The 24534-nt window shown below is 33.3% G+C and overlaps 2 protein-coding genes and 1 long non-coding RNA gene across 3 annotated transcripts; 2 read left to right on the top strand and 1 right to left on the bottom strand.

Moving 5' to 3' along the window:
- Positions 1 to 739: 739 nt before the first annotated feature.
- LOC104103900 (uncharacterized) lies at positions 740 to 3171 on the bottom strand. The gene is made up of 2 exons (XM_009611854.4): positions 2519 to 3171; positions 740 to 1279 (listed from the first exon to the last, which is right to left on the bottom strand). Exons 1-2 carry the CDS (start codon positions 2987 to 2989, stop codon positions 1217 to 1219), a joined length of 534 nt encoding a protein of 177 aa, XP_009610149.1. The 5' UTR covers positions 2990 to 3171; the 3' UTR covers positions 740 to 1216.
- A 6684-nt stretch (positions 3172 to 9855) lies between these two features.
- On the top strand, positions 9856 to 12782 carry LOC117278637 (uncharacterized). Its single transcript, XR_004508989.2, has 2 exons — positions 9856 to 10038; positions 12547 to 12782. It is a non-coding gene; the product is annotated as an uncharacterized lncRNA (long non-coding RNA).
- Positions 12783 to 22294: 9512 nt separating this feature from the next.
- LOC104103903 (uncharacterized) lies at positions 22295 to 23896 on the top strand. Its single transcript, XM_009611855.4, has one exon. It carries the CDS (start codon positions 23190 to 23192, stop codon positions 23679 to 23681), a length of 492 nt encoding a protein of 163 aa, XP_009610150.1. The 5' UTR covers positions 22295 to 23189; the 3' UTR covers positions 23682 to 23896.
- The last annotated feature ends 638 nt before the right edge of the window (positions 23897 to 24534 follow it).

Genomic DNA, 24534 nt, shown 5'->3' with positions numbered 1-24534 from the left:
CAACCTATTTGTACATTTAAAGGTTTAGGCTAGCTGTCAATGAATTAGGATAAAATTAAAAAAGATAAGGGTTCACAAGTAGAGGAAATCAAGATACAAAACTCAAATACCACAATTTCTTAAAAGAAAAAAGAAGAAATCAACCTATTTGTACATTTAAACATTTAGGCTAGGTGTCGATTCGTTTTCATTTGCCTAAGCCTTTCATAATTATTGGAAATATGTACTAATAGGAGGTAGCGAATGGAATAATATATAACACCATTTTTACAAAGAAAAGAAGAAGAAATCAACCTATTTGCTTTGGACCACCCTTTCTGCACTGCAAGCCAGAACTTGCTCTTTATCCATCTGGCTTAACCAGCAAAACTTTTTTCTCACATCTTGATTAAATTTACCTATAGTATTAAAAATATCTAATTTCTATGATTCACGTCCTTTTAGTTCCACCAACTTTAGAATGGTACAAGACTACAAGTTAATACATACTAGCACTCAACCCCTATTCGTAGCAAAATCACTATAGTGCTCAACCCCTATTCATAGCAAATTAATACATACTAGCACTCAACAGTACACAGAAGAAAATATAGTGCAACCCGGTGCACAAGGTATCTTGCATTCATCCAAAGTTAAAAAAAAGATCGCACCCTAGGGGTGTGACGTAAATAGCTCTAACCTATGCAAGTATTATTTCATAGCAAAATAACTACAACACTACAGAGAAGAAAATATAGTATACGAAAGAAATGGCAAATTTATTTCATTATTTCATATTCTCTGTCTCCAACTACAAAAAAGTGAATTGTTCTAATAACCATTATTTATGACTATATCCATAAATGAATAATCCAACAAAGAAACAAACCTTTACTGAGAATTTCACATTTAGAGCTGACGATGCCCTTTATCCCTATACCCCAAACTCCAAGTACTGTAAGATGCCCTTGACATCACTCTCTTGCTTACCATCTTAGCTTCCAATTTCTAATAAGATATCGCTCTTACTCGCTGACTCTAAATTCTGAATTCACTTCTGTCTGCACTGTACAAGAAAATGCAAACCAGCATAGAGCACAATCTGTTCCAAGCAAATGAGACCTGCTAAAACCAGACTTGACTCTCTGCAGACATTTACAATACAAGGAATGACAAGACAACCACACCTTTGATTGAGCTATGTGCAATTTTGTACCAACTTTTGAACCTGCATATTCTACAAAACAGCATTCCCAATATTCCCCTGATCAAGTTTGTACTTAATCTTACTGGATAGACTCTGCTCACAAATAAACACAAGGAAATCAGTACAAGCTTATCAAATCAAAAATGGAACTTGATGTGCTAATCTTGTACTACCGTCAGACCTCTCTATAACAGCATTCATTATAAAAACCAAATTTTATATGGAACCAATTTTCATGCTATGTAGTAATATATATTTTCTATAACAGCACTTTGCTATAACAGCCAAAAAAATCCGGAACAAATACAGCTGTTATAGAAAGGTTTGGCTGTACTTTAAACACAATGCTGACAAAAACAAAGAATTATAAATTCTTGAAATCTCTCTATATAGCACTCAAATAGAACCCCAAAAAAGACAAATTTTGGAACATTCTGCCTGCAGCTTGTTCCAAATATAGTACTAACTATGCTTAACATGAATTTTTCAGATTTAATCAACAAATGGACAGAAACCCGAAAAACCATATCAGAAAACCATACAGATTTAGAGCAGAACTGAAATCACCAATATTTGATTAACCATCCAATTGGTAATTGGATTGCTGTCAAGAACTAAAGTTCAAATCTTGTAAATAACTACTACTACACCTAAATTCATTCTGCTCTATTTAGACCATTCTAATTTTAATAGTACTCAATAATTTCTCCCTCTTAGCCATAGAGTCATGAGACACAAATAGTCAATTCATGAACTCCGAGCAGGGAATACACAATGCAAATCCATATTAGTCAAGATAGTGGATACTAAATATCGAATACAACAACAACAAGTACGCCTCAGTCCCAAACAAGTTGGGATCAGCTATATGAATTCTCATTGACCACGTTACTCCATTTTGATTATAATAGTACTCAATAACTTCTCCCTCTTAATATTAGAATCTTAAGAAACAAATAGTCAATTCATGAACTCCCGGCAGGGAGTGCACGACGTGAATCTAAATTAGTCAGGATAATGGATTCTAAATATCGAATACAACAACAAGCACGCCTCAGTCCCAAACAAGTTGGGATTAACTATATGAATTCTCATTGACCACTTTACTCCATTCTGATTTCAATAGTATTCAATAATTTCTCCCTCTTAATCATAGAATCTTGAGAAGCAAACAGTCAATCCATACAAGTGGATTCCGAATACTGAATGATTAAACAAAAAAAACAATACTAGTAAAAGCAAACCAATCAAGAAAAAGTTAAGACCTTAGACACGTGTCATGTATATATTTGGTTTGATTAGTGTAAACACCAGGTGCCGGCAAGTTCTTACCTTAGCTTCAAGATCTGTAAGTTGAACAGCAGTACATTCCTTTGGACTATCAAATGCAGACAATGAAAACTGCTTAGAGACAACACCAACATCAAAGTAAATAACCCCAGAACTTGAAGCTGATACATAGATTCTTTTCACTTGAAACCATAAAAACAAATCCTTAGCTGAAATCCCAGAAACTGAATCGATCTGACCATCACTAACTCTTCCTGATACATTCCTTTCATAGTGTAATTCATTCTCTTTTTTATCAAATACTGCATTACAAGCTTGATCTAAATGGACAACAAAATTGCCAGAGTTGTCTAATGTAAAATTCCTCACACCCTTTGGTAGTAATCCCTCTGGTAAGCCATGGGATTTAAGTACTTCATATATTGATGATTCTGCTGTGGCTAAAACCAATATAGAAAATAAAAGAAAAGTGAATATCACAAAGGATTTTTCAAGATTATGATAAAACAACATCTTGGTGTTAGTGCATAGGGGAAAAAAGAGTTTTGGGGTTTGAGAAAATTAAGGTTTTGGGGTTGTTTAAAAAGTGGGATTTTAACAAGAAGAAAAAAAGAGGAAAATGATGGTGGAGGAGAATAAGAAGATGAAATGAGGAACAAAGGAGAAGCTTAGAGGCAAGTGTTGCCAGCAGGAGTACAGAAAGATTAGGAGAATTATCAATTATTGGTGGTCATTATGTGGGTCCCTTCAAGTTGAGGTATTTTTCCCATGTGGTGAAGTACACCAGAGCTAGTAGTACAGTTTTAGTCTTTTTTTTGTTTTGCTTTCCCACTTAGGGGTCGTTTGACAGGGATGTAGTAATAGTGCTGAATAAGGTGTATTAGTAATTTAGGGATTAATAATATATTTGTTAGTGATGCAAATATTAGTTATGCAGAGATTATTTTTTATACACTGTTTGGTGTGGTATATTAAAAATTAAAATATATTATATAATTTTTAAGAAAATTAATTGTTTACAAAAATACTCTTCATATTCTTAGTTTTAAGGGACTTTAAGGATAATTTTATCCTTAACTATGCTAGTGCATGCATTATTATCTTTGGTATTGTTAATACCATAATTTCTTATGTATTAGTTATATATAAGATAATACCAAATATGTTGTATAACTAATGCTTGCATTAGTAATATATATATTAAAAAAATATATCAAATAAGAGATTAATAATATCAAAATATTTAATTTCTCTAATACATCTTACCAAACAATCCCTTAGTTTGTTCAGGGTCACGACTAATCTGAAATCACATTTCGTAAGGCTGATTAAGGGTGAAACGCTCTTAGAATTATTTTTACAGGTACCATGTATATCACATCACAACTCGTGGTGATCAATTAGTAGTGCCATATGTTTAATAGGGTTATATTTGGACAGACAATCAATAAATTTGAGTTATAATCTGTTTAATGTTCGCTTGGATCAAGCTACCTGAATCATTTGAGTTAAATACCAGCTCATAATCATTAATCAAAATTGCCAAATTCAAAATCGTTTTCCATTGCTTGTTGTTTATTAATTACCAAATCAATTTTTTTTAAATGTTTTTCATTATCATGACTATCTTAAGTAAATCAAAACACCACTATTTTGATGAATTTGTTGTGTTTCATTTTGGGCTTCATTTGAAGTTCAAATTGACGCAAGCTTCAAAATGGAATAATTTAAACTATGTCTAAAATGATCTGCAGTAAGTGTATGTCATTAGACTAAGGACTTATCCATAGATTTTTTTTTCTTTTTTCGTTTTTTTTTTCAAAAATGTATTTGTCCGTCAAAATTAGTAAGTTTAATTATAAATTTCAAATATTATTTTTCAACTTAACTCTAAATATATTCATAAATTAAGTGGGTGTTTGAACATAAGAATTGTAAAATTTCAAAAAAAAGTAAAAAAAATATTCAAGTGAAAATGGTATTTGAAAACTAGAGTTGTATTGGGATATAAATATAATTTTGAGTTATTTTTGAAGTTTTATGAGTGATATGAGTTAAAATTTTGAAAAACAAAACGTTCTAAAATTTGACATAGTAAGTTCTGACCTACTCCTATAGACACAGTAGAGGATATAGTCGTAATTTCACCCTGGACAATGAAAATATCTGCATACACGCGTAGGATTCTGCGTGGAAGATGAGCTGGCACAATGGAGAGTGTAATTAACGTGCAAGTGTTAGCGAGTGGGCCGCTAAGGGACCCGATAAGATATGCAGCTTGATATGCATGAAAATTGAGCGATAAGTACGAGTGGGGCGAAAATGACGTAAGAAAACAGTGACTTTTAAGGGAGCGTGGACCGGCAGACTAGTGGAAGCTGCGGTTGGATAAGCATAAAAGACCAAAATTTTGCGTTTACTACATTTAATCATGAAATATGTGCATGAACAAAGGTAAATGGGAATACAAGGAAAATGAGACATCACCTTTGCTTGGAAAGAAGAGAAAAAAAATATGGAAAATAATTAAAGAGCGAAGAACAAGGTTATAGTTTGGTGGGAAGTCGGATGTATATGAATAGTACTGAATATAATATTAATAATGTTGGGATTAGTAATAATAAAATTAGTTATGTTATGATTATTTCTATCAACTGTTTGATTTAGTGTATTAAAGGTTTTGAAATGACAGTTTTATCATTATACATATTTAATTATATATTAAAAATTATGGTATTGCTAATGCCCTGATTTGCTAATATTTGTATTAGTTATACATATGTTGAACAATATTACTAACAAGCAAGGGATTAGTAATAACAAAGTTAATACATACATTATTTTCGCTAATACTTCCTACAAAACGATCACTTAGTGCAATAACCTCCCGCTATACATAAAAATAAGAGGAAAGGCCCAATAATATTAGGACCTACATAGTCATACCTTGTATTTTTATGAAGGCTATTTTTATAGCTTGGATTAGTGACTTTTTTATCACTTTTCATTAATTTTTTGTTACACCAAAACTCCCCTTTAATGAAAAATAAAGAACAAGTGTGAGAAAATATATGTTTTTCTCATTTTATAAAAATAGAAGATTTTTACTTTAAATAGAAAAGTATAATAAGTGAGAATTCATATACTAAATTATAAGTTTTGTTGCGAAAGATTCTTGGTGTGCATCAGTGCATGTATAACTTTTTTCCCTTGAATTAGACACGTGAAACTGTTTTCGTTGAGTTGGGTGATGATGCTGGAATTCATAATCTTTGTCAATTATGAGAAAGTGCCACTACAAAAACCTATTAAACGTAAGAAAATATATTTTTGAAAAAGAAACTTAAAAAAAGGTCAAACAGTCAATTTCTTCTTATATGAGAAATATGTTGATATTTTTTTTAAACATTCACTTTCTTCTAACATGGTGCTTCTGTTAATCAACTTATGTCTGCAACACGAGCGGTGGTATCCGTTTCGAGTCCCTAACTAATTTAAGTTTGTACAGTGTAAGACCAATTAAAGGGAAAACGTTTTTTTTCTATCAATTTTTTTTTTATTCTCAAAGGCTCAATTCCGGAACATCTTATTGAAGGCAGCAAGATTCTCACATCTTTTTCTTCAATGTGTGAGTACTTTACTTTTTTGTTTTTTGTCACTTTGTCGTTTGATAAACAGTACATATAGGGAGCAGGCAAGAGTGTATCCAGTACAGAGGCTATTTATTTGAATCCATGGTTTTCACTCCTGCCCTTACATATCACCAAAAAATTATTATTAAATTAAATGAGATACGATAAAATTATAAATCTTAATTATTTTAGTTTAAATTTTGAATCCGCCCTAAAAGTAGGCGTGAATTGTAATTAAGGACCTTTTGGTTTATGAATTTTGGGGTTTGATTTGGGGAACAAAACATCATGTTACTCCTAGTCTCCTATTATTATACTAGTCCTGCAACCCGTGCTGAGCTCGGGCCCAAGATCAAGGCAATAAAGTTCATCATAATGTTTTTACTTATTATTATTATTATTATTATTATTATTATTTATGTTACATTTTTAGGCACAATTTTTTTTAAATCATCGCTTCTTAACTATTTATTATTCATTATTTATGTTTTCTGATCATATTATTAGATAATTTATTTAAAAAAATATTTATAAGAAAGCAAGTGTGCTAAGGAATAAGTAAATATATCAAAGGGACAAAGGTAACTTGATTCCAAATGGACTATAATCATATATTAAAGAAGATATTTTAATATTTTATGAATTTGTGAGCATACGATTTCTAATTAGAGGTAGAAAAAAAGAAGATATTTGGTATTTATTGATTAACTACTCATAATTTCATATGACCATAGTTTATGCTAGAAACAATATGGTGATTAAAGTCTAGGTTTAGATGAAATTCAGAAAGACCCAAATTCATTAAAACAAAATCCAGGAAATAACTTAATTTGTCATTAACTCATTAATGCTTTGTTTTTAAAAGAAAATTCTGCTACCCAGCCAATTAAGGATTATATGATTTCAGACAAATTAAATAATTTTAAGAAAAAAAAATATATCTTTGTTTCAATATCATGTAACCATCAGCCGTATTTAATAAATGTGAGATTACCAGTTGATCACTTGCTAAGCACTTCTCCCTTTTCCTCTGTTCTATCCCCACTTAATTAAGTAAATTGGATAAAATTTAATTTTTTTTAATTTTATTTTCAAGATTCTAATCTATTAATTTTTTTTAAAAATGAAATTTATTTTCTATTGTATAATTGTGTTAAATCACTAAATCTAAATTTATATTTTTAAAATAATTTTTCTATTAAAAATAAGATCGAAGAGAAATTTAATTATAACTTTAGAATTACTATGTAAATTTGATGGATAAAGCACTCTCCCAATATCAAATGAGTTCTTCAAGGTTATTGTTATCAACATTTTAGATTTATTTTTGTGCATAATTATTCATCATCATTCACAACTTTTCAAGCATTTTTGAAGGGCTCAAGTTTAATATATCTACCAAATTAAATATAGGAACCTAAGCAAAAAAAGAAATAAAGTAGGGGCAAAAAACTTATGGTACATACTTCACCTGCAAAAAGTTAGGTTAAGCAGCTATGTATTACCAAAAAGGGTTTGAAAGTATCTTGATTTATTGGAAACATACTTTAGTATATGAAGTAATAAATAGCAAATACAAGGACATATTAGGAAGGGCAAACCCTTTTGATTGGCAAGCTAACAAGACAGTTACAATGTAACTAAGGACTACAAAACTCTTTACATGGTCAACTTATATATAGTAGTAATTTGAATTTCCTTTAGATCATAGGATTAGATTAATGAGATAATTTTCGGGAAAATTTTATTTACACTTAGTATTTACATCATACAATAAGTATACAATATATGTCATATTTTATACACTTTTATTGCTAACCATAACTAATTAAATACTTTCGTTGTAATTTATCAGTTAATTATAATAAATTAATGTAATTGACATAAACATCATGTGTCGATAAATTTTATATTTCGAGTGTTTTTAACCTTTTGCTTATTCTAATCTAACCCCTCACTCCACCACCCACGAAGCTTTGCATGCTCTGCCACCTATTTTTCCTACCAGTAACTTTATAGAAAGATAATAGAGTAAATTGTTTCATACTATTTCTTTTGGTAGAAAATTGGATGATTGTTTTTTTAAGGAAAACATTTAAAAATCAATTTTATTTTCATTTAAATTTTTTAATAAACAGAAATCTAACTTACAACCTATTATACGATAGTAATATATAAAAACTGATGATAGAACCTCCCACATTATAATTAATTCTGCTGATAGTTATAAATGGAGCGCACATGATGGTAAGAAATGGACCTGATTTGAAATGTTGAAACTTAGAAATAAGTAGCACCGTCATATTTTATGTTACGTATTGGGTCAAACTCTAACTCGTACAATTTTTTTAAAAAAAATTATTAAATACGTATAAATTATTAATTTAAAATCAAGTAACATAAAAGAAGATTTGAATCTCGAACTCATTTTAAATACTAGCTCCGACTCCGGAGTGATCGTATATCAAAAAAGGTAGGTGCATAAAAATCTAAAAATGAATAGCTGTAGGATGTGAAAGCAATACATATTGTTTAGGTAATAGGAGATCATATGAAAATGAAGGGTGGGGAAGAGTATAGCTGGAATGATACTTATCATGTTTTTTGTGTTTGCCTCTAAATATACATTTGAATATTTCATAAATATGATTCGTGTCTTCATATACTACTGTCAATATCAATTTAATACACGTAGACATATTAAGCAATTTTATTTTTTTTCACAAATAGTGTCGTTCTATTTTCACAATTCGTCTTTTTCATGACAAATATGATTCGGGTCTTCATAGTTATGTCAATATCATTTGAATACAATTAGTTGTACGCAATTGTTTTGACAAATATTGTCGTCCTATTGTCACGAATTGCCTTGTAAGTCAATTTGGGTTTAGGACGGTGAATTTAAAACCATTTTTTTTTTAATTCCAAAATGATATTTAACTCGGTAATTAAATTCTAGGGATTCTTTCTTTAATTTTTAAATTATTAAATACATTAGATTTTTAAATTTAAGGGTTCATATCTATTATTTGTTCCAAATTTAGTGATTCACACATAAAATATTATGTGTAAAGAGCAACAAATAACTTGTAGAAATCTAAACCTAGTAATTTCCACAAAAATAAAATATTAAGACAGTAGAGATATTTGCATTTCGTGCATTAGTGAGCATGGTAGACTTGGGAGTTATACTGTTCTGAAAGAAAAGGCAACAGGTCCTATTAAAAACACAGTAAGGTTACTTCATTAAAGATGAAAAGGACAACTGGGAATTGTCTAATTTTCTATTTTGATTAGTGCATGTGCAAAATTAACCCTTTTTCCTTATAGATCGAAAGGGTTATTGGAATCTCTAATTGGTGGTATACCAGCATTTGTAAACAACGGCCCAGGAAAAAGAGCCCAAAATAATATTTTAAATGACCCAACGATCGTGCAATATGACCCATCAGATGTTCAATTGGCCCGGGCAAGTGTACATATAGCCATTCTTATGGATACTATTTAGAGATTAACAAGTATTTATTTTATTTTAAAATTTTAAACTAAAAATCTTAAATTCAGAATATTTTTGTCCCAAAAAATTGCATTGAAAAACTGAAACTAGAAACTTCATTCAATTGGGCCTCAACGGAGGGAAGACATTCCTTACTTTATGGTGGAGGGAAGTGCACAAATACAAGGAAGTTCGGATCTCCCCAATTTTTTTGGGTCACTATTAAAGTCATACCCAATTCTCATATATATATTTCTTAGAGTTGCAGCTGGTTATTCTCTGTCTTTTCTTCATCAATAAAGAAGAAGAGAGTTCCAGTGAGGGTTTTTTTTGCTGATGTAGTTGTTCTTAATTCCTAGCTCCTAGGATTTAGGAAAAGAAGAATATGAGAAAAAGGGGGAGGAGGAGGCACGCCTGAAGATCTCTCAGATCGGGTAAGAGTTGAATCTTCTTACAAAAGTGAGTACAAGTTACTAAATAACATAGTACAAATAGGGAGTGGCATGAAAATTTTACCACAAATGCTTGATTTTTGGGTCAATGTTTAAGTTGTATCATAAGTTTTAATTTTTTTAACAAATATTATTTTACCCACTTTAGATACTACTTCAAATGTACGTGACTGAAGTAGCACAATATGTGACTGAAGTTATAAATTTTGTCTGAATTTGGAAAGTCACAGTCATATGATGTGACTTCAAATGCTACGTGTCAAGTGCAATCAAAAAATTGGTTGCACTCCAGACACACATGTCTTAAGTGCAAAATTTACATATAAGATGCACTTAAGACGTATAAAGTGTAGCTAACTTTTTGCATGAACTTAAGACGCACGCGTAATCATAAATGCAAAAATTACATTTAAGAAGCATTTAAGACGTATGCATCTGAACTGCAACCAATTTTTTGCATGCACTTAAACGTTTGCGTCTAAAGTTCAGATTGCCCATGAAACGGAGACTTGTTATTCGAATTTTAACTATTTATTCAATGCCTAAATCTACTTTAGATGAGCTCAAATCTGAAATATAATTTTTAAATATAATACAGAATAAACTCCAATCATCGATTTGATAAAACAATAATAAATCTAACAACCCATTTTGCAACTAAGAAAAAAAGGAAAAAAAAACTCTAACCAATAGCAAAAAAAAGGAACGTCACATCAACTCAGAACACCATAAATCGCAATTAAATCTGCTCACAAACATCATTTCAATCCATTGTCACATCTATCTTTATAGCAATTAAGAAAAAGGAGGAGGAGTAGAAGGATTAGGATGAAAAAAGTAGAGAAGAAGTTATTTATATGAAGTTACATGTACTTTGGGTATCAATTAATTTTTTTTTTTTTTAAATAGGTGCAAGTTAAATGGGGATCAAATAGAGCGTCTCATGAAACTTTTTTACCTTTAACTTTATGATGACAGTTGTTTCAAACAAAAAAGGTAAGACAACTATTCAGTTATTGCAAATATAGGAAAATTTATTGATTTTTTAAAAAATAATTAACACCTTTTACAAAACTTAATATCCAAATCCTAATTAGAAATGTAAGTGTAAAATAGTCACCTTTGCCGCACACTAAAGTGTGATATCTAATATGTCAATGAAGTTAAATGAATGATTATGAAAGATTGGATTTAAATTCTGATTTAATTTTGGGATGCTAGTCACATACTCATACTATTTTTTTTCTTTTGCTTTATACATTTGATATCTAATACTAAGAGCTTTCTTGTTTTCTGGCTAGAAAAGGAGACATCTAACTAACTAAAAGTGAAAGGATCCCATTATAACCCTATATTCCTTGATGGTGTTGCATTGCTAGGAAGATATATTATTCAAGTACAATAGTCGAAATCAATGCAAAATTTAAAGATCAAAGTTCTAATATATTAGAATAAAAAATGACAGGTGATTTCTTTCTGTTTGTTTAATTTTGGTGGATAAAATTAACAATATTACTTGTATTGGTGAGAATTAATAGGTAACTGTATAGTAGTCTAAGGTCCACAAGTTCGTCTACACACCAATGTAATAAATAAATAAATAAGTTAAAATAAGTATAAACATGGGCAAAAATCATTATTAGCCCCTGGCCGAAGTTATTTACATTTGATATCCATAAAAATGTATAAAATTTATATATTTTTGTACACACACACAAATATATATATTTCTGATATTATTTTAAGAGCGGTTATACGATATCATTTTCCTTATAAACAACTCAAGACAACTTTAGAGACAGTTGAGAACATTTGGCAAGAAGACCTCCTTAACTCTTAAATTGGTCAAGTGACCTTCCATTTTCTTTCTCAATTTCTTTTGGGTTGAAAAATGGTTAAATGAGTGGGTTAGGGTGGATGGGCCTTTTAACATTTAAAAAACTTGTGGGTCACCTATAAGATTTGAAAAATACAATTTCTCTCTCATTTTTTCGCCCAATTGCTCTCTCATCTCTCTACTCTCTTTGCTCTCTCTTTTCTGTCATTCAACCCCATCGACCAACGTGATTTTCGGCGGGAAGGGACAAGAATCAAGCTTCAATTTTGGGTATAATCGTCTCTATAGACCCATCAAACACTGTATTAAAGCTCAGAACGCGTCAATTTTGGTAAATCCTTAATTTTTCTTTTTCCGTTTCTTACATTTTTGATTTCTAGTTTTGTAGAGTGATTCGTTCATATGCATGTTCAAGATCGATTGGGTTGTGTATAACCATATCTTATATGGCGTAGGTGGTTATATTTACTTCTTGGACTACCTCTGTGGTCTGTATTTCAGAATTTCATCGTAACTGGCGACCTAATATTTATTGATAAACCTGTGGTCGATTATTTTCTGGTCATAGATGTTTGCTGGAATTTGAGCTTATTTTTCTTATTCTGATTGTAAGTTTAAAATTATTAAATGTGACATTGCATATTTGCATGTAGGTAACATGAGGAGGAAATCAATTGCTAAGAAGCATATTCCTTTGACAAAGCCTTCACATCATTCAAACAAGAAAGGAAATGCAGAAAAAGAAGCATAGCCAAGTAAAGCAATTGCTGAGCCTTCAAAAGCTGCTACTAGAAAATAAAATGTTGATACTTCCAAAGCTTCCCCTAGTAAAGGAAATGTTGAGATTTTTAAGCGTAATAGGAGAAAAAAGAATAAAGAGCCATCAAAGACTTTCGGTAAAAAAAAGAACAAGATCAAGGTCTAGATTAGTTGACGAGTACATACTTGTTAGTAAAAAAAAATTCAAGGAGGCTAGCATTAGAGGGTGTTGATGAGGAGGAGTAATAAGACTTGGACATAAATGCAGCACAAACTCAAATGGAATAACATATTTCTGAAATAACAATTGTCGAAGAAGAAAAGGACAGTGATGATGAAGCTTTGGGTGTGAAGGATGATAAAAATGGTGATGTTGCTGCTCTGGAGGTTGATAAAGATGCTGAAGAAGAACAAGAAGAAGATGTAGTAGAAGATGATGATGAAGAAGAAGAAGATGATGAAGAACTTGAAGATGATAAGATGGACTGGAAAGTGAAACACATGCAGCAGTTGAAGATGACCAGGATGCTCTGTCAATTCATGTGTTTGTAAGGGCGATCGACGCATCCAAATACAAATTCAGGACTTTTCTAAGAAAGCATAGATGTTTCCCGGCCAAGATAAGTGTGAGGTCTAGGATCAATGTACTCCATGAGTTCAAGGATAAACTTAGAACAATTAAATTGATGAAAAAGTTTAATAGTAGTAGTTTTGGACAGTTTGCAAAACTTGCAGAGCACTGGACACAGTTCAATGAACAGTTTATTCATTCCCTGTGGATTCGCCGAATTTATTACGCGAAGAAGCGCGAGTTGTGATTTTTCGTCGGAGACAAACCTGTTCACTTTGGATTGAAAGAGTTTGATATGATGACTGGATTGAACTATGGTTCCAAACCCAGTAAAGAAGCTATGAATAAAGTGATGGATGATGGCCAAGTATTTTGCGACAAAGTTTGCCAGTCTAGCAGTAAAGGGGTGGATACAAAGCTGCTTTTGAAACAGTTGAAGTGCAAGAGGTTTGACACATTATAGAGGTTTAAGATTGCATTGATGTGGTTTGTCTATTCAGTATTGCTTGCAAGGGATAACATAGCCCGCGTCGATAAGAAGTGGATTCCTATGGCTAACAATCTAGAAGTTTTCATGAAATATCCATAGGGCAATGAGTATTTTGAGATTACAATTGAGTACTTGAAGAAGAACATGTTGCCAATGTATAAATCATATGTGAGCAAGAGGAAGGAAAATAATATCTCTAGTAAAAAGTCCAAATCGGCTAGTTATGCCCTATATGCTTCCCATGGGCATTCATGGTAAGTATTAAAAAAACTTCTCAAAATTTCTTTGCAGTTGAGTACTATTATTTTATTTAAAACAAATAGAAATTAATACTTTTTGGTTCATGAAAAAATGTAGGCATGGGCGTACGAAGCAATTTCGTTATTTGGTCATAGTGCCGAGAAATCAAAGGTCGAACCGCTGTCGCTGCCAAGGATGTTGAGATGACACAGCAAGAAAGTGACATCTGACCCTGATCATGATCCCTCTAAGTGGAGAGTTGATGACCCTGGTATGATAAGATAGGGAGTGCAATAACACTCCACCAGTAGATTAGAATCAACCAAAGTAGGAGATTATAATAGACCTCGTGTCTAGTATTTTGTATTGCACGTCTATTGACTTCTATCTATGCTATATTTCAGGAGGTGCACCCTTACCTTATTCTTATCCTACGTGAGATGGATAGGGACTTCATGAAGAATTTGGTACCATACGACGATGATGTAGCGGATCCTATAATCAACTAGCTGGCGGTTGATTTGGAATATGTAACTATCATTTAAAAACCACCTGTGCAGTGAGCTTAGAGACTAATGATGACGCTGACATTGCTAATGATGACCCTTTGGGTAGGAATATTTCTGGTTCACCACTTGGTAGTTTTTCTGATATTGGTAGATGAGGACCATGCATGATGTGCAATGCTCAGCCAAGTGATACAGACATGCACAAAGAGTTGAAGATTGTAAATGAGAAACTGGATAAGGTGTTGAAGATCCTTGGAGAGATTGAAAATCAGAATGAGAGCCTTTCTAAAGTAGTTGAATCACATTGGTACATAGTTACAAGATTGCAAAGCAGAATGAGAAATGCTCCAATTTATGCAAGCAAGATGAGGAAGTTGAAACAGAGCAAGAAGAAGAAACCAAAGGTAGATGTACTCAAACCAGTTTCGAAGGAAGATAAGAAACTATTATGTGAATGGTTTGACAAGAAGGAAAAGTTTCCCAAAAACTTCTTGACTGGCAGCTATGGTTGGAGTTTTTTCGAGCAGTTATGCGGTGCTAACCCATCCGTTTTAATTTTTGTAAGTCCCTTAATCACTATGTGTATTTATTTTTTTAGTAGCTCCATATATAACGTATAATTTTTTATAATATTTAGAATGTGGAGGAACTTTTGGTACTGATGCGTGTACGAAACATAAAATGTCCACGTATTTATGCTCGTAGTCATATTGTTATGGATGTTGCATTATGAAATAACATATGCATTGCATGAGATAAGATCAAGGAGGTTGCTTAAAGAGGGAAAGGATTTGAATTTTTGTGAGACAATTGATACTTGTCAAGACTTGTGCCTTACACCCTTGATGTTATATCCTCAAAGAAGTATGCCAAAACCTGGGTTGTGGAGTGGTGCAAGGCTAAGATGTTGTACTGTGTGTGGCAAATTGATAACAAGTATTTTTTGCCTGTTATTTTTCACTTGGCAGAGGATTTGATCCGAATTTATGATAGAAATGTCAGTTTATATGATGATGGTAAACTATAAGAACTGGTACAACCCCTCACACTTATGATGCCTAGGATTTTGATGAAAACTGGCGAGTTTGCAGACTTAGGTCAAGATGTGCTTACGAAGAAATGGTCCTAGGAGCGTATTATGAATGTGCCAGTCATTAAGCAAAGGCAAATTAAATGTGTCATCCATTATATTTTACTCATTCTTATGGTTTATTTAATAACTAATTGTGTCTTTGATTATTATAATGAAAGCAATGGAGCATATGCAGTGAAGGTTATTGACTTCCTGCTAACTGATACGCCGATGGATCAACTTAATGACAAGCGAATGGAGTTGTTCAAGGAAAGATTTGTAGTTGATATCTTCAGGGGAATGATGGACCCTTCTTAGTTTTATAATTGTAATTTCAATTTGTGTTGGTCATGGGGCAATTTCATTTTGGGTGAACTTGTAGTAATTTATGATATTTGCATCTACCTATATGTAATGAAACTACCTTGCTACTTATTAACTGTTGATGCCGTAATTTTTGTTTCCTCATCACTTCCTTATTGTATTACAACATGCAGCTGCTTGGTTGTGTAATAGACAGCGTGTCTAGTAATAAACTAGCTACTTGGTTGCGTAGTAGACAATGTATCTAGTACTAATAACTTGATCAAATATAACATTATATCAGGCATAACCCAGAGGTTGCGTAATACACATTGGGTCCATCAATAAACTAGTTGCTTGGTTGCGTAATAGACTCAAGGTCGCGTTTAATAACTTCAACAAATTTAACATTATATCAGTACAATATTACATGATCCAAAATACTTCCAACAAAACAAACTCACATTAATTAAATTATTCCTACCAACAACAAACCAATGTTCTCCTTCTTACTTCATCATCCAAGCTGCCACAAATTCGACAACGACGCACAAGAGCATTACCCACTTATTGACCCTCATTTTATTCATCTTAATCATCCTTCAAACTGTACAATTTACAGGAATATGTCATCCCTCCAGATCAATTCCTCTATCATCATCATCTTCCTCATGAACATCCATTGCTAATATATTTTCATGTTCAACCACCTTTATCTGCAGAACGGTCTTTTCACACTTAAGAGCGCCCTTTTCACACTTCAAACTACTAATAAGGTCAGCAATCCTTGGATCTAGCATATCATCGTTACATTCCCAAATTTGACATCTTTTACCCTAATGAATCAAATGGGAAAAATAATTTATTTATAAAATTAAATCCCTAAAATTAAAAAGAGGTGAATATGTGAAATTCATCTTACCTTAGTTTGGAACATTTTGAGAAACGTCGACCAGCATTCACCGGAGTTGTAGCTGTAAATTGACGGGCAACCATGCCGCAGTGACAATTCTTTCTCGACTCAAAGGATGCACTCGGCCCTTGACTCATTTTCCTTCAATTGTTTGAGTAGTAATATTTTTCGGAAGTAAAAATTGGGGTTAAAATGCGATCAATTTTGTTTTGAGATGGCAAGTGAAATGGGTAATTTAAAATGGGTCAAATGGGTTAATTTGAGTAGGTAAAAAAATATTGTTGAAATGTGATCAATTTTATGTTGATCACATGGCCGGTCAAATGGGTAATTTCAACGGGTCAAAAAATCTATGGTTAGGGATAGACCACGTGGACATATTTTAATTTACTGAACAATACGAGCTGCCTGCCATCAACCACTAGTCGCTGATAAACTTCTTTAATAGTCTATAAACCCTGAACCGCAACCCTGGACATTCAGCGCAAATCAATAGACTTCCTTAATGGGCGAGTGTCAACTTGAGGTTTCGTCCTCAACTCTTATTGCGATCGAGGGTAAACTAATGGTTGAGAATTCACAAAAATAAGGATTATACCACGTTCAACCTTGGTTTTATTTTATTTTATAATGTTTAAACATCATGGAACATTTAAAGTTATTATACATGGCGGTGTATTTCATACCATTGAGAGTTGGTCATTCTAGAACATGTAACAACTCAAGAAGCAAGACCTCTAAGTATAAGAGTGTTGTCTAGTGAAGTATTGTCAACAAGTAATGCCTCTAAGTATGAATATTATATATGGAATATTGGGTTGTAATATCAACATGTGTTGATATTAAGTAATGCTATGATAGATTATAATAGGTAATTAGTCTTCAAATTGTATACATTTCCTTAACATTATGTTATAATAATATTCATTGACTATATAATGAAAATTATTTTCATCAATTATAGGCTTAGGTTGATACCGATATAATTGATATGTTATAGTAATCCATTTTATCCAATTCAAAGTTTGAAATTTGTTGAATTAGATATTTACAACTTTAAGTTATTCATAAATTATTATTATTATTTTATTTAAGGTAACTAAATTAATACTTTACACTAACGAATAACTAATAATCGAGGAACTACTCTTATGCGGGAGATTCAAATAATTGGAAGACTGAAATTTGTATCCTTTGAGTTGTATGTTTATTGGAACCTTTTTATTTTATTTTGGGGCCTTTTTGCACTTAAGTGTTGTCAAATAGAAAAAAACAACCAAAGCATAAAAATAGAAAACATGGCAACAAAATAAAAAAAATAAGGCAGAAAATTGAATAGACAAAAACTTAAGTTAAATATTTTATTAAATAACTCCCCTCATAGCAACATACATTTTTTTCCAATAACTAAAGAAAAAAAAAATTAAACTGTAGGGGGAGAAGGATCACGGGGAGGGAAATTTTCTGGGTTAACATAGTGGTGAATATTTGCACCGGCCCTACGAAGGAGAATCTGCAACATGCATGCGATACGACAAATGTTCCTCTCTTGCCTCACAGTGTCTTCTTAGATCTTTCGGATGAGCCTATTCTCTGATGAAAATGGCGTCCATGCTTGGCCTTGGCCTCGGAGGCATTTATCTGTTAAGTGATTGGGCTATTTGGAAGAATGATGAATAAATATTTCCATTAGATCTAGTGTATTTATCGGCAGAATTTGACACTAAATAGTGCCTTTCCATATGACTTCTCGTAAATGACGTGACTGTTGAGAGTTTTGAGAAACGAATTGATGCTTTGAATCAGCATATTCGATGTATTTCAATTAATTAGACAAGTCTTTTTCATATTGGCTATCAGTGCTTATTAACATTAGACATTAAATTAACTACCTAAATCAGTGGTTGCCAATAGACTATCTAAACCGGCGCAACAAGTCTTGGTTAAATTGAAAATAACTCTTAATTAAATTGAAAATATCTATGGGGGATGACAATAGAATATTGGTTGATTACAAGTGGTTGACAATAGACAATATGGGTGGTTGACCATAAAATAGTAGTCTATGAGACAACTTGGTCACATGACTCCTTCTTAAAATAAATGAGGGTTCCCTCCCTCTAGATCATAGGTCTGCAATAGACAATGCTAGTGGTTGACCATAAAACAATAGTCTATGATGTACAATGCAGGAGTTGATAGTAGAAATAAGTCTAGTAGAAACAACAAGTGATTACAAACAACAAGTCTAGAATATTAAAAGAGTTAATTATCTTTATTACAATACCAGTAGCTAAAAGATCAAGAATGCTGCAACAATACTTTACAAGTCGTTTTCTTGTGGCCAAGTTCTTTGCAAATGGAATATTTATTTTTGCCTTTTTTCCTGCTGCCATAGTGGACTAGGTTCTAAAATGCTTGGACATCTCTTAAACTTCCTTATACCATTTGTAGGCTCGACATTGGGTGAAAGTATTTTTGTGGATTGAATCTCGTCAAGCATTACCCATTTCTCTTCTATAGGGATTTTGTGAATGGTTCCTTCATATGTAGCCATGTATGTTGAAACCTTATAGAACGGTTAGGAGTGATCGTAAATGGAGGAACCAATCCCTAAAGCTCAATCTCAGAGTTGTCATTGCATGTGGGTAAGGTATCTTTTTTTCAAATCAAACTCACAACAAGAAAATGTGTTCAAATCGAGATTAACTACTGCATCCTTGTCGTGCCCGACGACGCTAAACTGGTTATTCTCTAATTGATGCACCGGAGTGCGTCGCCGACAACCATATTATTCCTAATCTTATTTTCAGGAGAAGGAACAAAGAGGGTCAAAATATTTTTCATTTCATTACGCCTCTCCTTGAATTTTTCTGAAAACTTTCAAATAATATGAATGAATAGGCCAGTGATTGGGAAGTCTCTTTGATCCTTAAGCATTGCGTTAAATGGTTATGCAATATTTGTTGTCAACACGTCGTATCGGTTTACTGGAAAGAAGGCTCTAATCTACTTTTGGAACCCAATTTCATTCGCGAGGTAGTTAGCTACTTCCCTACTTTTATCACACAATTGCTGGAAATGGTCAAAGAATTCCTTAGTACTGTATGACTGTGCAACAGAAAAGAAATGCTTAATAAAAATTCCACAATGAAACCTCTTGCGCATATTTTCAGTAATGTGACGCGTGCAAAGACCATGATGAGAGGCAGTAAAAACTTTTTTGAAGCCATTACCAATAGATAGATGTCGATCAGAGATAATGCATAATTCATCACTATCGTCAACAATGTGCCGCAACTGTTCAAAAAAATAGGTCCAAGAATCATCGCACTCTTTATCGACTACACAGAACGCAATTGAAAAAATGTGATTCTCTGTATCTTGTGCTACAACCGACAACAAGCAGCCTCCATATCTGCCACTCAGAAATGTCTTATCAACAGCAATAACCTTTCTCATATGTGCGAATCCCTTAATGAAAGCTCCAACAGATACGAAAAAATATCTAAAATGCAATTTATCATCAACCTTCAAATCAACAATACTTCCTTCATTATAGGACATCATAACATGGTGATACGATTCCAACAAAGCATACCCCTCTTCCTGAGTATCTCTGATCATAGCCTTAGCTACTTCACCTACCTTCCAGCTCCTCCAATAAATAAGATTTTGATTAAAATCTGCAAACTTGGCATCCTTCAGATTTGACGGGGATGTGCCTTTGCTATTAACATACCGTTCCTGGTAATATGCACTCAAAGTCTTCGACAACGCGTTAGGATGACAGCTTGATATATGTTGTACCCCGCATGTGTGCTCGCCATGGTACTTAGTAATATAAAACATATAAGAACTCTCATACTTTAAAGTGCATAACTTCCACGGGCAACTCACATCTCGTCATGCCACTGAAGTTAATTTACTAATACTCTTCCTCATACGAAACGTAAAATGCATTTTAACAAAAGCAATCTCCAACTATTTTATTAGATTCAATTTGTTGTCAAAATATTTCCCAAGGAAAAAACATGTACCATCAGGATGGTTGTGTTGTGTAACTATCTAGTCCACCAAGAATTTATCTCCAGTTGCCCGACTGACAATATTTGGGAGCTCTTTCGCTCCATCTACTTCTTCCGGACCATACGAGTTCATTTCATTGTCACTAAAATCATGCAAGTCATCACTAAATCCATTGAAGCCATCTTTTACCATTCGTTCCTCCTCTACTTCTAAAATTAGTGGTTGTGTTGTTGGTGGTGGTGGTGGTGCAGCTGCAACATTTGAACCTTGATGAGACCTTTCAACATGAACTTCAGTCCCTTCTTCAAACTCATTTTCAACCACAAATATCTTCAAGCAAGGCCTCATACTATCAATTGTAACATCAAGGAGGTATGATTGCAAATCATTGTCATTCTTAATAAAGGAAGGAGGAATCTTGTCCCTCTTTGGTGCAGAGCTAAGCATATATGTAATATTCAAATTCTTCGGGAAACATGTTCGTTTTCCACGTTTAATGATGACATCAACAAATTTGTCAAATGTACAATTGCTAGGTATACAGATAGGTACTGTAACCTTTGTATATGAATTCCAATTCCAACTAGTTGGCCCCTCAACCCATTCACCAGAATATAGACCACATACTAATATATGATCTCCCATCAGTCTATTGTGAACCAATGATCTATTCTAACAATGGTCTATTGTACACCAGTGGTCGAGCATTGTGTAGAATATTTTGGCAGAAACCCAAATTAACAATGACGAAGGAGATGAGATGAAAACACTTACCAGATGAAGTAGGTACACAATATACCACTTGGAATGAATTATCAATCCAATGTACTACCAATTTCTTCCCCAAATTCGACGATCTGAAAACCCCCCAATTTTTTGATTTCTTCAAAGTAAATGATAACTCAAAAGAATGAAGTTTTTAGAGGAATGGGGAAGAAGGGAGACGACCTCTGTGTGTTGAATGCAAGAAAAACAAGCTGTAATGGAGGAATCAACCGTGGAAAATGTGGATTGGGGCGGCAGATGAGGCGGGAAGGGATGGGATTTTCTTTTTTTCTTTTTTTTTTAAAATCAGGTAATATTACATTTATAGAGGTTGAGGCCAACGTGTAATAACTAAAACTTTAGGGATAAAGACTAAATTTTTCCTTTCACTTTATAATCTTACATAACCATTAATTAAGCATGAACGTCAGCCCTACAATAATTAAATCTGATGGTCACTTGGCCAATTCAACTAGTAGATATAGGCAAAATACATAGATTGCCACCTAAACTTGTCCCCAAATCCCCGTTACACACTTGTAGACCACGAGAATTATTTTATACACTCAAGCTTTTACAAATGTATCTATTACACACCACTTTTGTGTTTGACCGTTTCTTTTAAACAAGTATATCTCACACACCAATTAAATCGTGACACGTGTCATTAAGTTAAAACAAAAAAGAAAAAGAAACCCATCTTCTTCCTCGATGAAAACCAACTAACATAGCTACTACAACCTTCATCTCAGTTTCAAGGTCAGAGAACATGAATACAAATCAACAACCAAAGTTTTCAACATCAACCTCACATTTCTTCAAGTTTAAGGCCCAACTAAAAAATTCAACGCACTCTTTTTCGGCCTTCTTAAACAAATTTCGATCCAACTACTTAGTTCATCTCTAAATGAATTTCAATTGAAATGGAGCTTCTAATATACAACTAATTCAATCCCCAAACACCAATTTCAACAAACAACAACAATTTTAAATAATCAATTTTTAGGTCTTGCGCAATTTGTAGAAATAATTCGGATGAGAATAGGTGAAAATAAAAGATCTCAAGACGATTTTACCTTGGAAAAAACAAAACCCAAAAAAAGAAGAAGCAAAGGCCAGAGATAGGCGCAGAAGAATGGTAACGGATCTAGGATTGAAGCGGGGTGGGGTTTTAGCGAGGATGAAGGGCAATATCTGAGAAAAAAAATGTTCTGTAATGGATTTGGGATGAGATTCAGGCTCATGAGTTAGAGAAGGAGGTGTTGATATTATTAGAAGTGTTCTTTAGGAGTATCAATGGAGGAACTGGCTGAAATTTGATTCATAAAAATGAAGAAGATGACTAAAATTGAAAAAAAAATGAAAAAGTGAAAAAACCTGGACATGTGGAGTCCAAATGAGGCTTTAGATACAAAAAAAAATGTATAGTTTGCGTGACTCATTTCGTGTAACATGAATTTGGGACAAGCTAAGGTGTTATTTTATGTATTTTGCCCGTATATATACCCATAAAATAGGCATACAACATAGGCAACACAACTTTATCAACCAAAAGGAAAAAAAAACGAAACAAAATAAAAATTAGCCACCTCTGCCGGTACTATTGAAGAGCCCTCACAATCCTAGCAATTCCCAACCCTCAGAAATGGCGATCGCTAATCTACAAAGATTTGCCTCCCAAATCGTCCGAAACCCATCTCTTTCCTCCACCTTCAGAGCCTCAATCACTCGCTCTTCCGCCACGTCATCATCCCCCTCCCGCTCCGCCTCCGCCAAAGTCGCCGATCGGATCGTCAAGCTCTCCGCCGTGGACCCGGACGGCCACAAACGCGAAATAATCGGGCTGTCGGGTCAAACACTACTCAAAGCCCTAACGAATCACGGGTTAATTGACCCGGATTCTCACCGACTCGAAGACATCGACGCTTGTTCCGCTGAATGTGAGGTTCACATTGCTCAGGAATGGCTCGAGAAGCTTCCACCAGCTACGTATGATGAGCAGTATGTTTTAAAAAGGAATTCTAGGGCTAGGGTTTTGAACAAGCATTCGAGGCTTGGTTGTCAGGTTGTGCTTTCGCCTGAGCTTCAAGATATGGTTGTTGCTATTCCTGAACCTAAGCCTTGGGATATTCCGTAAGTAAAGTTGTACTGGAAATTTCTGTAAGGTTTTGAGTAATGAAATTTTAGTGTTTTGAGATAATGATAATAATATGTGGAACTTTTGGTACTTGACAATGTTTTCATTGATATTCTGTATGTTATGTTTTGGCCACTGGAATGCTTTCAATTCGAACTAAGTGGTAATTTTAATGTTAAAATTGTCTGAAGTTGACCAACTTGGTTTATTTGAAATCAATGATTCTCCATTTCATGTTGGAGTTATGTATCTTGTATCTGTCTTTGGATGGATGAGCTTATATTCCCAATATGCCTGATGATTTTAAAGTTTGTGTCTTTATGAGAATGTATTGCTGAAGTGACTTACTTGATTAGTATTGGGTATATGAAAGCCTTTGGATTAAAATTCATACACCATTGTAGCCCCTAGGCGTTGGTCTGGTGGTAAGAGTGCAACACGTGATGTGTGAGTTAGACGCATGTCACACGTTCGAAGACAAGCCTAACCTGGTATTTAAGTGGAGAAGGGTAGATGAGTGAGCCCTTATCTATCAAGTTTCTATCATGTGCCACTAGCCTTCGGGGTTTCTCGATTATAGAAAAAAATTCATACACCATTGTTGCATAAGGTCAAGAGTCAAGAGAATCAGCATGCCATAGTATCTGCTACTGAATGTTCCCATAACTGATTGTAATCTTTTGGGATGTTATCTTGCTAAGTAGAATATGTCCTACGCCTTATGAGGCAACAAGTATGTTATCTTTCTAGGATATCTATCCTAGATTTGGACAGAGAGGTTCCAAAACACTATCTTGTGGAGGACTGTAAATGTGGTTATTTGAGCAAGATCAAATACATATTTAACTTTCAT

Source organism: Nicotiana tomentosiformis, chromosome 2 (genome assembly GCF_000390325.3).
Source record: "Nicotiana tomentosiformis chromosome 2, ASM39032v3, whole genome shotgun sequence".
NCBI lineage: Eukaryota > Viridiplantae > Streptophyta > Magnoliopsida > Solanales > Solanaceae > Nicotiana > Nicotiana tomentosiformis.
Note: the sequence above shows the minus strand (reverse complement) of the source record. Positions and strands in the feature narration are given on the sequence as shown.

What these genes read in the sequence shown, in the direction of transcription:
- LOC104103903 (XM_009611855.4), top strand. Translation starts at nt 23,190, where the DNA reads ATGGCGATCGCTAATCTACAAAGATTTGCCTCCCAAATCGTCCGAAAC.
- LOC104103900 (XM_009611854.4), bottom strand. Translation starts at nt 2,989, where the DNA reads ATGTTGTTTTATCATAATCTTGAAAAATCCTTTGTGATATTCACTTTT. An exon ending in TTACAGATCTTGAAGCTAAG is followed by an intron (nt 1,280 to 2,518) that starts GTAAGAACTTGC and finishes ATTTGTGAGCAG; the next exon opens with AGTCTATCCAGTAAGATTAA.